The following is a 15361-nucleotide window of genomic DNA, read 5'->3' on the forward strand; positions in this document are numbered from 1 at the left end:
ATGTACCAGAACTGGAATAGCCAACACTTTTAAAAACATTTTTTAGGAGACTGAAAGAGCAAAATGTTCATTATGAAGTGAAGCGCCAGCGATTTCATTCCCCTCATCGTGAATCCACTTCAGCTAGCCAAGCAGTGCCTTTACCAGAAGATCACAGGCGTTCATTCCCTGGATCATTTCCTTCGCCGTTACATCGTGCACATTATATCTCGGATTTGGCTGGATGCGTGCCGCCCTTACAAGAAGCTTCATTTCTTGACCCTATAGAAACTGCACTCCCTGTGGCCAAAGATAAGGTAAGATCAGTAGTTCCAGTTTTGCTTGCTGTCCTAGTTACATTTTCTGCGTAAGGGAAAGAGCTCCAGCCTATGCAGTCAGAATATTTAGTATTCTATAAGGGGAACTGCCATGTGCCTGGAGAGTGAGTCAACTTGCTGGATAAATTGACTGTTTTGTGAGCAGGGAGACTCTGGACAACACTGATCTTGCTCTTCCGGCAAATGTGCAATGGCATCCTCCCAAGAGTGAGAAGAAGCATGCACCAGGATTTCCTGGCCAGTAGATGCTGCTGCTGAATGGGGAGGAGGGGGGTGAGGAATCCCTGGCCTGCAGTTGGAACAAGGATGTGTGCCCACTGTTCTGAATGTTGATCAAAGAAATATATGTAATTCCTTGTTACTGTAGAGTGAATTGTGCTTCCTGTTCTAATAACATCTGAGGTATGTGCATCTGACAGTGGCAAACAAGATATGGCTAACAAATTCCCCCACTCCATCAGTCAGTTAAATCAGAGTTCTCGTGCTGAAGGTTTGAGTTCCATGCTGCTTACTAAGGACCGTAACAATGCCATCTTAAGCAGAGTTAAGACATTTTAAGTCTATTGACTAAGAAAACTTTATCTCTGCTGAGAATGGCACAACAGGTTTTGTAGGAAAGCTTTCCCATGTGTGGCTTGAGATTAACCTTTAGCACTATAGTTTATACCCATCTATTCTTGCATCAGTATTAGCTTGTTTGTGGCCAAATGGCACTTCAGAAGCATGTCTTGCTTTGGAATTGAAAGCTTTTGAAAAGGGGGTTGTGTACATAGGCATGCTATGTGCATAATAAATATGATTTTATATTATTGTTTTCTATATCAAAACAGCTAAGTCAGCAAGTACTGGAGCTATTTCAGGCATGTCAACAACAAGCTTATGACTTGAACAAAAAAGAGCTTTGCCGGACACAACTCCAAAGGGAAATTCAGCAGATCTTTCCAAGTATGTTGCAAATCTCTGTATATATGACATTCATTTTTAAATTAAGAATGTTCCTAAACAGTTGAATTTAATCTAACACTTTCTTGCCCTTCAGATAGTAGACTATATTTGGTTGGATCCTCACTGAATGGATTTGGTACTCGTAGCAGTGATGGTGATTTGTGCCTAGTGGTTAAGGAGGAGCCAGTAAGTAGAAAAAAACCTGTTCACACAATATGGCTTACCAACACACTAATTTTTGACTACTATAGTATCCTTTCAAAAAGAGGTCTAAAGGAAGACCATACTGTAGCACTTGGAAGTGATGTCAGAGATCTTTTACAAAGTTAAATGCAGTCTGAATTTCCAGTTCCTGTACTGATAGCCACTTTTTATTGTGAAGGAGAAACTAGATGTCCGTTTTAAAGGGGTGCTGGTGAAATATATAGCTATTTTTGCAAGAGGTACTAAAGTCAGGGCTTTAAGGATTTTTGTAGGCACCTGATTGGTGAAATTGCCCCTGCATTGTGCATGGTCAAATGTTAACATTTTTGAGTTCTTAGCATCAGTTCATAGCCCAGCTGTTAATCGTTCTGTCTGATAAGCTAACAGGTACATAGGACCCTCTTTACCACATACAGTAATGTGTAATATGAGCGGTTTGCAAAATTCAGAGTAACTGTTACTTATGTGTGTTGTGGGAGCAGATGTACCCACCCATTATTGTATGTGAAGAGGATTGGCAGCAGGCCTAACTCCAATTTGGGGTTTGCTATTTTATTATTGGTTTTAACATAAAATGTTTTAAACTGTTATTGTAAGGTGTTTTAAACCACAAGGAAAGACAGAATATTAATGTTTTAATTTTAAAAAGTTTACTAGAGCAGGAAAAGTATCCTACCCCACCAACAAGAAGCCTGCAGGTTGCGTTTGGGGGGGAGGGGTAGGTTTGAGAATGGGATTAGCGATGTGCATCGTTTAAAATTGCATCTATTGATAGAAATAGAAAGCACAGTTCCACCAGATAATTTAATAAAATTGCATTTTGGGGCACTGTCTTTCACAGTAAAAGTGGTGTTTTCCAGCATTGCATGCTATATTAGCTCAATCATTTTTAGGTGCATTGTTAACATCAGTTATGAAAGTCCCTAATGAGTGAATAAACCAGCAGTGCTAATTATGCTAACACACCTTATTTGTAGTGCTTTCAATTTATGTTCCAGGAACCATAATCTGTTACTCTCTCTGTTCATTTCATTTTGCTACCTCATCTATGAATGTAAGCAAAGGAGCTTGAAGAATATATTGTGGCGAACGAAGGGGGAAAATGGATACCATTTGATTGAGCTCTGTAATTTGTTCATGTTAGGGAAGCTGGGTAATAGGAAATACATAGGGTGTTGAAAGGGAGATCTAGAAAAGATCTGGTAAATTTGCTTCCTATAATTTTATTAAACCAAAATATTAATTTATTGTTTTATGTCCAGTGGATTATAACTGTAATTTATTTCAGATGAATCAGAAGACTGAAGCAAGACACATACTCAGCTTACTCCAAAAACTCTTCTGTAGGAAACTTTGTAAGTTTTAACCTATTATATGGTGGGATGACTGGTGATTTTAACAATAGGATTGTCAGGTCTGACTCAAGAAATGCCTAGGAACTTTGGGGGTGGAGCCAGGAGCAAGGTTGTGACAAGCACAATTGAACTCCAAAGAGTTCTGGTTATCACATTTAAAGGAACCACACATCTTTTAAATGCCTTCCTCCATTTGGAATAATGGATAGGGGCACCTTCTTTTGGGGCTCATAGAATTCGACCCCTGGTTCAATCTTTTTTTGAAACTTGGGGGGTGCTTTGAGGAGAGGCACAAGATGCTATGCTGAAAATTTTGTGCTTCTACCTCAAAAACAGCCCCCCTAGAACCCCAGATCAATTCTCCATTATACCCTATGGGAATCGGATTCCATAGTGTATAATGGAGTGCCCAGGAGACATTTCCCTCACCCACCCCCGCTTTCTGATGACCCTCAACTGGGGATTACAGGCAATAAGAGAAACACACACTGTGATGTACTGGCTGACAATGTTTAGTGAAACCATTTTAGAAAAACATTTTTAGAATCATATTATCTTTTTATACATTACAACAATAGTATGAACTGTAATATGAACTGTAATCCCAGTTTGTTGGTTCCAAACTGGGAATTGGCAACCCTATTTCACAAACAGGTTGTATAGCTCAGGGACTTTGGGTTGTATCTAGGGCAATGCTTTCATGAGCACATGAACTTGACTTTCTTAAGTTCCCTGTTCTTACTGCAGCCTCAACCTTGCCAATTGGACATTTTGGGTTTACTAGGGTGGAGGATGACCAATGAAAGGTGCATTTTGCAAGTAGGTGTCCTTGCAGAAACACTCCATTGAATCCAACCCTTTGTGTGGAAACAAATGCAGAAATGCTTCTTGGCTGGCTCTTTCAGCTGCCACAAGGCATGAAACAGGTCTTTGTCAAAGTAAAAACACTGAGGCATGCCTTTAGAAAAATTTAACTGAACAAAATTTTCATATGAATAAATAAATAGTATCCAGCAGCTAAAGGAAAGGCTTGAACATTTCTCCTGTTCTCATTTGTATCCACTTTGTATGTAGAAGTTCCCGCAGTGTAATCCATGGCATTTCCAGTTCAAAGCCTCAAACCGTAGGTGATGTGAAAGACCTCTTCCAGTCAGAGTATTCAATATAGTGAAACTTTGTATTGAATAATGATCTGTCTTTCCTTTCCCCCTTCCTCCCCCCTCCAGCAAGCTACATCGAGAGACCTCAACTGATTCGAGCAAAAGTGCCAATAGTGAAGTTCAGGGACAAAGTCAGGCAAGTACTTGTAATTACTGCTGTTCTTGATTTAGGTCTTAGTTCCAAAGGGTAGTGTAGCCTATACTTTGAAAATAAACAATTCCATAATAGTTGTATTTACCCTGTCCATTGCTTAGCATTGCTGTGGATATCAGCAGACCAAATGTTCACATTCCATTGAGGTCTAAAGATGTATTAACTTTCCCAGCCTTTTATTGTCTTGTTGTCATCTTTGATACCTCCCTGAATGCCTTTATTCTTTTCTTGTTACAGTAAAATGCTAGCTAGAGTGATGGGCCAAATTCAGTTTCTCCAAAAGAAACTGAATGGCTTCCATTCACATTTGTAAAAAAAAAAATGTAAAAAGGATGAGGTTTGTTCATTCATTGAACTATTTGTTCCCCACCTTTAATTTTGGCTCAAGCCTGAATTCTTCCTACAGTCTAAAGAATCTTTCTCTAATTCAAGTGACTTGTCTGTTGGAAGAAGAACCCCTTATATTGGAGGAAGGCTGCCTAGAGCATGGCTAGTCCCACTCCATTGTCTAAGATGAGGGCATGACCTGCACCTAATATGTGGGTTACCTTAGTCAGGGGACAATGGTTAACTTGCAGATTGGGGGGGGGGGGTATAATTGGACAGATTTCTTGCAAAACCCTTTGACAAGGATGTTCTCCAGTGGACACTTGTTTCCAGTAAGCGTGCTACTGATTCTACCTGATTTGAGTTATTTATAGAACAGTACATATTTCTGTTTTGTTCCAGTGGATCCTTCTCCCTTACAAGAAATCTGGCTAAATCCTTGCTTAATAATAATAATTAGCAGGAATGTAATACATCAAGTGTCCAAAGTGCTTCATGTACTTTATTTTTTGTTGTTGCTTCTCTGTCATCCTTACAACAATCCTGGTAGGTAGGACAGTGTTTTCTGCATATTGCAGATAGAGAGGGCAGAGGCTGAGAGAGTGGCTTGCCTAAGGCTGCTTAGTACATTGGTGACAGAGGTAAGATTTGAGCTGGGACGATGAACCACTCTTGTAATTGCACCACTACACCTTCTCATGCCTTTCTACCCATTGACATATAAACTATAAATGTCACAGGTACTATTCAAAGCAACTCCACATTGTAGTAGCTGAAAGCTGAGCAGGAGGGGAGAGAGAGGTGGGACTGGAAGCCTGGGTCTTCCTGCTTTGCTGTGAGAGCACAAAGACCTGCCACGACTGCCTCTTGTCCTTCCTTTCTGCTCTGCCAGGTTTGATTTAGATTTATTAACAGCCCACGGCCAGTATAGAGATATACAAATATCACAACAATCACACAAGGAAAATGATTACACAATAAAATGATTCAAACTTACTAAAATTAAATACATAGATTTACAGCTCTAGTAAGACAGTTATGGAGTTCAGCTTCCCACATTTCCTCGAGAAACATAAATGGAGCGCAATTTCATTGCTTGAGCTACCTTTCCCACTTCCAGTAAGTATACAAGGCTGCATTTTTAAAAATGTCTTACAGCTGCTCCAAGTGACAGCAGGCAAAGGGATCTGGGGGCTTGACAGACCTACCCCCACTGCAGCCTCTTGTACTGTGGTGCATTTGTTCACATGGTTGTTTGATCCTTGGGATTTTTAGAATTGAGAGTATGATGATGGCAGAAGGGAAAGGTAGGGTAGATCTAGTTTCCCAACTCCTTCTACAAGCTTTTCCATGGGATCCAACTCCGTGACATGTCATGATACTCAAAGTAATTAGCTCATTGAACAAAGGTGCAGAAGAAATTGTGCAACTCTGAAACATCTTCAAGATTCTTTCACATTGCACCAAATCAACACTTGGCATTTCATCTGAATCAAGCCATAGATACTTCTGGGATTTTCACCATATTTCTTTTCTGTGTTAGGTTTTCATTGCAAAAACACTAGGTTCTGTTACCTAGGTACATTTTTTCATGCTGCTGCTCGCAGTCTGTCGTGTAGGCCTTTAAGCCATTTTATTTGAGAGCCAGTGTGGTGAGAATGGACTTGGAGACCAGATTCCCACCCTGCCATGAAATTTGATGGGTTACCTTAGGCCAGTCATACCCTTTCATCCTGACCACCTCACGGATTTATTCTGAAAGTAAAATAAAAAAGCGAGAACTACATACATATGGTAGGAGCATGCAGAGGAAGGCCAGGATCCTCTGTGTGTGTGTGTGTATAACCCCAGAATACTGGCACTTTCCAGCTCTCCCATTCGCCTCTGAAGTGTGCCATATCAACCACTGGCCCGTCAACCACCACTCAAGAGAACTTGTGTGCTCTTGACTGGGTCTGCTGCGCTCCCCCATCCACTACCAGCTCCAGGACAGATCAGGATTGGACCACTGGGGAAGCTGCTAGGCAGTAGCTGTTCCTAGGTAGCCAGTCTTGATTCTGTCAGTAAAAGACAACCAACATTGGTTCTCTCACTAAAAAGTGAGGAGGGGAGGCCCTTTCCAGGCTTCTTTTGACCCTTGAGGGAGAACTCATTGGGCCCAGTTCTGACTAGGACTGCCAGTTCCAGGTTGGTGGGAAATTCCTGGAGATTTTGTGGTTGAGTCTACAGAAGCAAGAGTTTGGGGAGGGGAGAGGCCTCAGTTGAATGTATTGCCACAAAGTCTACCTGACAAAGCAGTTATTTTCTCCAGGGGGAGAGAGATCTGTTGTCTGGAGTTCAGTTGTGATACCAGGAGATCTTCAGATACCCTAGGCCTGGCTAGAGGTGTTTCTTTTCCTGAAGCCTTTTTTGTTTTTTCCTGAAAAATTGGAAAAATTAAAAAAAAAGGAAAGGAAAGGGAAAAAATTGATTCTGGAACGTTTTATTTTAACGTGATGAATAAAATATTTTAAGATAAGGTGTTCAGATATTTTCCAAATCATTTCTAAAAAATTATGTATGGTATCAGATTGTTCTAATTTCTGTGCACTGAGCACAAGCCCATTCATTGAAACTCCCTTCTATACACTTCCCCCCTCTTCAGTTCTTTTTATGAGAATGAGTTTTTTATTTTTATTTAATACTGTGGAGAGGAAATACAAATAATTGTTACTTCTGGATTTTTAAAAATTGTTTTGTGAAGGGTTTTTTGACTGTTCCACAAACTAGTAAACAGTTCAGGAGATTGTTGCCCCATTTGTTACAATTGCAAATAAATATTATTTAAAAAGTAAATTCTATTTGTAATAATTGTTCGGATACATTATATTTTTTAATATGCTAGTTGTGATAATTTCATGCCAAATAAAATTGTCCATTGTCATATTTTATGCTCCTGATGTAAAAGAATGACTTTCAGTCTGGAAAAAAAAGAAGTGCTAATGTAGCCCTTTTTTTTCAATTTTTGTGAAAATTTCCATTTTTTTCCGGGAAAAAAATTTGATTTTTTTCCGAGTTTCAAAATTTCCAGAAATTTTACATCTCTAGGCTTGGATGCTTGCTATTGAAGCTGGGAAGGAGATAGGATTGCCAACTCTAAGTTGGGAAATTCCTGGGGATTTGAGGGGTGGAGCCTGGAGAGGGTGGGGTTTGGAGAGGGGTGGCACCTCAGACAGGTACAATGCCATAGACTCCCCTCCAAACCAGCCATTTCCTCCTGGGGAGGCATTGTTCCCAATCTCCAGGTGAGGGCCAGAGATTACTCAGAATTGCAACTGCTCTCCAGATGGCAGAGATCAGCTCCCCTGGAGAAAATGGCTGATTTGCAGGGCATCCTCTGTGTCATTATTTATTTATTTATTACTTTTCATTTATATCCCGCCCTCTCCGCAAGCGGACTCAGGGCGGCTTACAACATTATAAAACAATTAATCCAATAAAACATATAAAACCATAATTTACATCAACTTTAAAACCATTCTATAGCGCTATTTCAATCCAGTACAGGCGGTATTGACTTCTTAACTATGATCAGACCCACCGGTGTCCGGTGGCAGCCCTTTTTCAGTTAGATCACAAAAGCCTGTTTAAACAGTTCGGTCTTACAGGCCCTGCGGAACGCAGATAAATCCCGCAGGGCCCTTATAGCTTCTGGGAGGGTGTTCCAAAGTTCTGGCGCTGCCACCGAAAAAGCCCTGGATCTCGTTACACATAGCCTGGCTTCTCTTGGGCCAGGGGCGGACAACAGATTTTTTGTCCCTGATCGCAGTGCTCTCTGGGGGATATATGGGGAAAGGCGGTCCTGTAGATAGGCAGGTCCCTGACCATAGAGGGCTTTAAAGGTTAATACCAACACCTTGAAGCGAACTCGGAATACAACAGGCAACCAGTGCAGCTCTCTCAGCATTGGCTGAATGTGCTCCCATCGCGGCAGCCCCATTAGCAGCCGTGCCGCAGCGTTCTGCACTAGCTGTAGTCTCCGGGTTAGCGTCAAGGGTAGCCCCATGTAGAGAGCATTACAGTTATCTATTCTTGAGGTGACCGTAGCATGGATTACCGTCGCTAAGTCGTTGCGCTCCAGGTAAGGGGCCAGCTGCCGCGCTTGCCAAAGATGAAAAAAGGCAGATCTATACCCTGCTGAGGTTGCTGCCCTCCTGCTTTGGTCCACACTGTGATTTCAGACCAGTCACAGACTTTCAGCCTAACCAGCCTCACAGGATTGTTGTGCAGATCAAAAGTGGGAGAGAATTATGTAAACTGCTTTGGTCCACACTCTGGAGAAAGACTGTACTTTTCCTAGGTAGAGGCTGCAGGGAGAGGGGAGGAGGTGAAAAGCTGATCAATTCCCCTACAAAAAGCTGCCACCTTGGGTGGGTAGGAAGACACGAAGGTTGAGGGGAGTGAATATTTTCACTTAGGTGAGTGGGTGAGAAGGCAGCAAGGTTAAGGGGCACTTGCCCAGAGCCTCTTTCTAGAGCCCGTTGTATTTTCCTCTACAATGGGCCTTATTCCTAGTAAAAATATATAGGTAGATTGTAATGGCAACAATAAATATTGAAAAAATAAGTTATTCTGGTCCTATTTTGTTTAGCTTCATGCCATAGCATAATTCATCTGAACAGGAATGAAATATGGATTCTATTCTACATCTTTGCCTCAGTTTTTAGGTTAAGAAGAAATACAATTTTATCTACAAAATCCAAGATATTCCACTATCCAATGTCTTAGTTATAACTGAATAACATAGGCTTATTTGTGAAATGGTTGTGTAAATTTTTATTCTTTTCCTCCCAGCTGTGTGGAGTTTGACTTGAATGTAAACAATGTTGTAGGAATAAGAAACACATTCCTTCTCAGAACCTATGCATACAGTAAGTGATCTGTAGAGTTTAATTTATATTAACTAGCAGATTTATTTTGTTCACAAATGAAGAGAGTCTCAGTATCAGAGAAGTAAATCCTATGCATGTGAATTTGGGAATAATTCCCTTAGATGTAAGGATTCACATCAGAAGGAATTTGTATAGAATTGGGCTGCATGTCTACTTAATGGGGCTTTATAAAGAAGGGCATTGGAATTATTGTGCAAGAAAATGTTTAGTAGCTAAATATTTCCTGTTCACCCCAATGCTCTGTTAAACCAGTCACTGATGCATGTAATAGATTTAGATTAGCTTGATAAGGTAATTATTTTATATAATACCTTCAGCATACATGGTAACTTGCAGAACAGAGGCTAAAAAACAAAGCAAAAAATCCTTGCTTCAACAATCTAATTCAAAGGTGTCGAATTCATCTGTTACAAGGGGCGGGTCTGACATAAATGTCACTATGTTGGGCTAGGCCATGTGTGCCATAAAATGTAATACAAGGTACCAGAAATATAAACTTTATAAAGATGATTTCAGGTGCTGAATGGCAATAGCTGGCATGATTGGAACAGGAAGTAAGAAACAGCAGAGAGGCAATTACTTGTAGGCCTGATTGGAACCCTGCAGGGGCTAGATCCAGCCTGTGGGCCATATGTTTGGCACCTCTGGTCTAAATGTCAGCAGTGCAGGAAGATGGTAAAAAGGGGAGGTAACAATGTATCACCGTGATCTAGTGCAGTTGCATGTAGTTATTTCAGTCCAAGTAGAATGGAATTAAGCTACTGAAATCAATTGGGATTTAGTTGGTATAATTAGGATTGTAGTCTTAGGTTTATTTTATGTACCACCTTTCAACTAAAAGTAATGGTTAAAATGTGCTTGGGTTGGGGAGGCGGCACTGGGCAAATCTGGAGAGGTGATGTTTGTTTAATTCTGTAATGAGCCATTAGAAAAGTCCCAAATTGCTCAACCTGATAAGTGTTTCTCTTATTCACAGTTGAGAGTCGAGTTCGTCCATTAGTGCTGGTTGTGAAGAAGTGGGCGAGCTTTCGGGGCATAAATGATGCTAGTCGAGGCACTTTAAGCAGCTATAGTCTTGTGTTGATGGTTTTGCACTATTTACAAAGTAAGTATGTGTTTAGCTTTTGAAATGCTTCCCCCCCCCCTCCCTACTTATCTTTAGCAACTGTTCTGGAACTGTAAGAACATCTCTCGATAAAGGAAGCAGATCTTTTCTTTCTACTCCTTTTTCAGAATGCTGCACTCTGTGTAATTCTTCATCTTGCTCTTAAATCTACCTAGGGCTGAATTGAGCTTAACTTCCTTCTGTCATGAAGGAGGATTTTATGAGTTAGATCTGCCTCTATCTTAACATCTGACAGCATTCCTTTGGCAATTGCTGCATTCGTTTTTACAGATTTTTTAAAAAAATTGGAGCATGAGCATTTGCTTTCTTGCAGTCTCTTAGATACAACTTGAACAGCAAGAAGCAACTTAGAAATAACAAGACAAGTCTCTGCTGAGTCTAAACATCTTTGTCAATATCATTCTTGTAACTGAAACTGGTTTTAAAATGGGGTTTGTGTATATATCTAAGAGGCTAATGCTGCTTCTGTTACTGTTGCATGGTCCTCTAACACTAGTGCAAAGTGTTTTTTGAGATTTATTCATTCTCACATGAATCCTTTGAGGTTGGTTAGAAATTCATTTGCTGCTGAATTTTAAAATGAGCTGATAGGGTGGAAAATGAAATCCTTTTAGAAAAGTAATTTTTTTACATTGTCCATCCTTTTGTTGCAGAATCTGTCGTTAGAAATTAAATGCCTACGGTTTTCAGCTTATTCTGTGAGCCCATAGGCTATACGAACATTCTTTCAGACAAGCACTAATAGCCGTACAGGCCTCTTAACAAATGCAACATATAAGTGTCACCTTTCTGGCTATAATAGTTTGCCCAAGGTGCTTCTTGAGGTATGTTATGGATTTGGGTGAAAACATCTTTGAAGAGAGAAAAACAGCATTAAAGAATGATTACATCATTAGCCGTTTTTAAAAATAGCTGAATGTTGTATTCTGAAACTTTGATAGCCCTGTTCTTTAACACCTCCCAAGCCTCAATTATTTTGATACTCTGTTTTATAGGAACTCCCTATAGATGTATTGGTGGATGTTTCCAAACTATAGAAGAACAATTGGGTCTAGCTCCAAACTGGAAAATTATTGGAAATTTGAGGGGGGATTGGGATTTGAGGAGGAGAAGAACTCCACTGGGATAAAATGCCATTGAGTCCATCCTCCAAAGCAGCTGTTTCCTCCAGCAGAGCAGATCTCTTGTCACCTGGAGATCAGTCATGATTTAGGCAGGATTGCAGCCCCATATATCATGGACATTCAGTCAAAGAGTGCAGTCCAGTCTTTCTGCTTTTGCTGCCTTCATGATCCTACAGCAGCCCCTGCATTCTCCCTGCCTGTCCCCTAAGGGTTGGGAAACAGCACATGACATGTGGATCTTCAGGAAAGAAGGGTAGAAATCACTTCTCTAGCACCTCTTGGATGTGTTCTTGTATGTTCTCCATCATGCAAGGGTTTTCTCCTGATTTCCTCCCTCATTCCCATCTTGTTGTAGCCCACCCATTCTGCATTCCACACTCTTGCTGTGAGGATTTGCTTTCCTTTAGGAGTGGATTTTTAGAAGAATACCAGAAGTTGCTGGGCAAAGGGGAACAGGCAAAAGTCTCCATAAAGTCACTTCATTCATAGAAATATTGGATCCAGTCCCACTGAATTATCTAGAAAGCATGACTCAACTGGAAGAGGACTTGAATCTGTGTAGCCATAAGCTTGAATCCAACAATACACAAGTGGAAACATAGACTTAGCACAGTTGTGCTTGCACAACATCTAGCATTTTCCTCCCTGTACGTTGCAGTACCCAGAAATTGGTTGCACCATATCTTGTGTAAACGGAAGCTGAAGTGGGCATACAATAAGTTTGGGCTCACTGCAAGTGGCCCCTGCAGTCTTTTTCTCATGTTTCCATTTGTATAAGAGCTCTAGGGCAAGCAGAAATTTTGCATTGGATCCAGCTAACAGTATCTATTTTGAAATTATATCCCCAATATTTACTTGGCTTTTGGAATCTGGGAGATATTTTAAAGAATTGGTGAGGGACAGCTTTTCACTCTGTATTGATATTGACAGTGGCTGCTAGTTGTGTTTGTGCCAGTTGTGTTTCCTGTATCCAAAGAAAAGGGCATTGTTGGGGAAGCCATTCGCAGGTGGTGATTGTATTTTCATTGTTTCAGCATCTTTGGAGCTGAGCAGTATTTGTTCTACTGAAGTCCAAGTGGTACAGAATGCTGTTACAGAAAAGATCTTCAAATAACCTTGTGGACTTAGATAAAAGATTAAATAGTAATATATTACTAGCTAAAATTAGTAACTTTCATATTCTAGAATGTTTCATACAAATTTATGCAGGTAACCTTGCTTAATTTAAGAGGCCTAGTAATTGACATTTTGGAGTAACTGTATATCCTTAGACCTTCAGTTTACACCACTGGTGTAACTGGTATGTTGTTTTCTGTGAAGTACATGAATCACAGCAACTTTAAACTTTTTTTTTATAGCCCTACCTGAACCTATCCTTCCATCCCTCCAAAAAAATTACCCAGTAAGTGCTTCTTATAAATTACTACATAATACGTTTATAAAAACTGATATCTACAATATGAATGTTGCTATTTAATGATTAAATCTGAGTAAGGGCAAAATGTGCCTTATAACAACATTTGTTAGAACTGCACGGTGAGCCACCTGTGTTGTGTGTGTGTGCGCTTGTGTATGTGTGTGAGTACAGGATGAACTTCCCCGTGGTTTTGACTCAGCAAATAGCCAGGAAGCAAGACCCATGTTAATTCAGTGGGATTTACTTCCAGTTAAGTGTACCTAGGATGGCAGCCTGTTTTCAGATATATTGGTGCATGTGGTCTCTTCTGCATTTTTTTGGCATGACTGCACTGTGGGTTCTCTTCTTCCTTGGCACTGTTCTGGATCTTAATGCTGAGCAAATGCTATTTTCTTGCTTCCAGAGTATTCACATGCCTCAGGACTTCGTTGGGTCAGTTAGTATCACCTTAGGGATCAATGCCTGAGGACTGCTTGCCCTGCCACCCTCCTACATCTTTTAAAATGTTCTTGTGGCATATGTGCACTTGAGTACTTTTAGCATAGCCATAATAACTGCAAATATATCTGCGAGGAGAAACAACGATGTCTGCTGTTAACTAGGTGGGAATAGAGGTGTGAAGGCCCGGAAAAATTTGGGTGGGGGGGACAAACAGTTTTTTTCTGTTTCTTTTCCTGAAGCAGTTTTTGTTTTTTTCCCGAAAAATTGGAAAAATTGAAAAAAAAGGAAAGGAAAGGAAAAAAATGATTATGGAACGTTTTATTTTAACATGATAAAATAAGACAAGATATTCAAATATTTTCCAAATCATTTCTAAAAAATATGTATGGTATCAGATTATTCTAATTTCTGTGCACTGAGGACAAGCAAGCCCTAGGTCATGCCCATTCATTGAAACTTAGTCCTACACTCCCTTCTATACACTTCCCCTGTCTTCAATTCTTTTTATGAGAATGAGTTTTTTTTAAATTTAATACTGTAGAGAAGAAATATGAATAATTGTAATTTCTGGATTTTTGAAATTGTTTTGTGGAGGGTTTTTTTCTGTCCCACATAAATTAGTAAACCATTCAGGAGATTGTTGCTCCATTTGTTACAATTACTAATAAATATTATTAAAAAGTAAATGTAATAATTATTTGGATACACTAGATTTTTAATTTGCTAGTTGTGATAATTTCATGCCAAGTAAAATTGTCCATAGTCATATTTTATGTTCCTAAAGTAACACAATGACTTTCAGTCTGGAAAAGAAAAAAGAACTGCTAATGTAGCATTTTTTTCAATTTTTCCAAAAAATTCTGTTTTTTCCTACCCCCCCCCCCCCCCCCAAAAAAAAAAAAAGCCAGGTTGTTTTCCAAGCTTCAGAATTTCCGGAAATTTTACATCTCTACGTGGGAAGCGTGGAAACTCACTGCCTTTGTCTCACTGAGGTGGTGTATCTGTGTTTGGCCTGTTAGAATATCATACAGCATGTGCAAGCCCATGTGATTAAAGGCTCTTTCATACAAAAAAAATGACCCCTCATGTCAAGGATAGTTACAAAGTCTTTCTCTTTGTAGCTTTCTGTATGGAGGGAGGTGAATTTTTAAAGTATTTCTTTAGTACATTTTTGTCCTGCTCTTCTTTCAAGAACCTTGGGGCCATGTGAATCAGTCTCCCCATCTCCATTTTATACTCAGAAGAACCCTGGGAAGTAACTTAGGCTGAGTGACTGACCCACGGTTACCCAGTGAGCTTCCATGGCAAAGTGAGAACATGAACCTGAATAAACCGGCACTTTAACCTCAACACTGGGCTGACTTTTGTTTAACAGTGGTGCATGCAAGCTAAACTTGCTGTCTGAAACTCAGCCTCAGTGCATATTTAGCACTTAGCTAATCTGTATCATGGTTTTGAAACCTGGGACACATTTTTGTCTTTATTAAAATTGGTTGCTAATCTTCCTCTTAGCAGCTCAAAAGCACCCTGCTTTAGAAGAAGCTAGGTAAGTCTGTCCCTTTCTAAACTCTCTGAGTAAGAGACCTGTGGACCTATACCAATGTGATTATGGGAAAGACTTCTGAACATGTCATTTTTGCTGCTAGTTAGGAAATGGGGCTTCTGGCCCTTGAAATGGAGAGTTGGAGTTTCCACATTGTCCCAAATAAATCAGTTGTGGGAAAGAGCCATATACTACACATTAGAGCAGCTTAGTGAATGGTATTGATGAGTCTTGGTAGCTTGAGTCACTTCCAAGAGCAATGGACTTTTCAGAAAGGGTGCTAGGTTCAGTATGCTTTTGGGGACTAGAGCCTATTT

The 15361-nt window shown here is 40.1% G+C and overlaps 1 protein-coding gene across 2 annotated transcripts in view; it reads left to right on the forward strand.

Annotated features, from left to right (window-relative positions):
- The window catches only part of TENT2 (terminal nucleotidyltransferase 2), a 41425-nt gene that overhangs the window by 8122 nt on the left and 17942 nt on the right, over positions 1–15361 (forward strand). For both annotated transcript variants that reach the window (XM_060235864.1, XM_060235865.1), the window contains exons 4-11: positions 47–296; positions 1148–1262; positions 1357–1448; positions 2755–2821; positions 4048–4117; positions 9296–9372; positions 10370–10498; positions 13002–13045. In XM_060235864.1, coding sequence (XP_060091847.1) covers positions 47–296; positions 1148–1262; positions 1357–1448; positions 2755–2821; positions 4048–4117; positions 9296–9372; positions 10370–10498; positions 13002–13045 — 844 coding nt within the window. The remainder of the gene's footprint in view (positions 1–46; positions 297–1147; positions 1263–1356; positions 1449–2754; positions 2822–4047; positions 4118–9295; positions 9373–10369; positions 10499–13001; positions 13046–15361) is intronic.

The sequence above is a fragment of the Heteronotia binoei genome, chromosome 4, assembly GCF_032191835.1.
Source record: "Heteronotia binoei isolate CCM8104 ecotype False Entrance Well chromosome 4, APGP_CSIRO_Hbin_v1, whole genome shotgun sequence".
Taxonomy (NCBI): domain Eukaryota; kingdom Metazoa; phylum Chordata; class Lepidosauria; order Squamata; family Gekkonidae; genus Heteronotia; species Heteronotia binoei.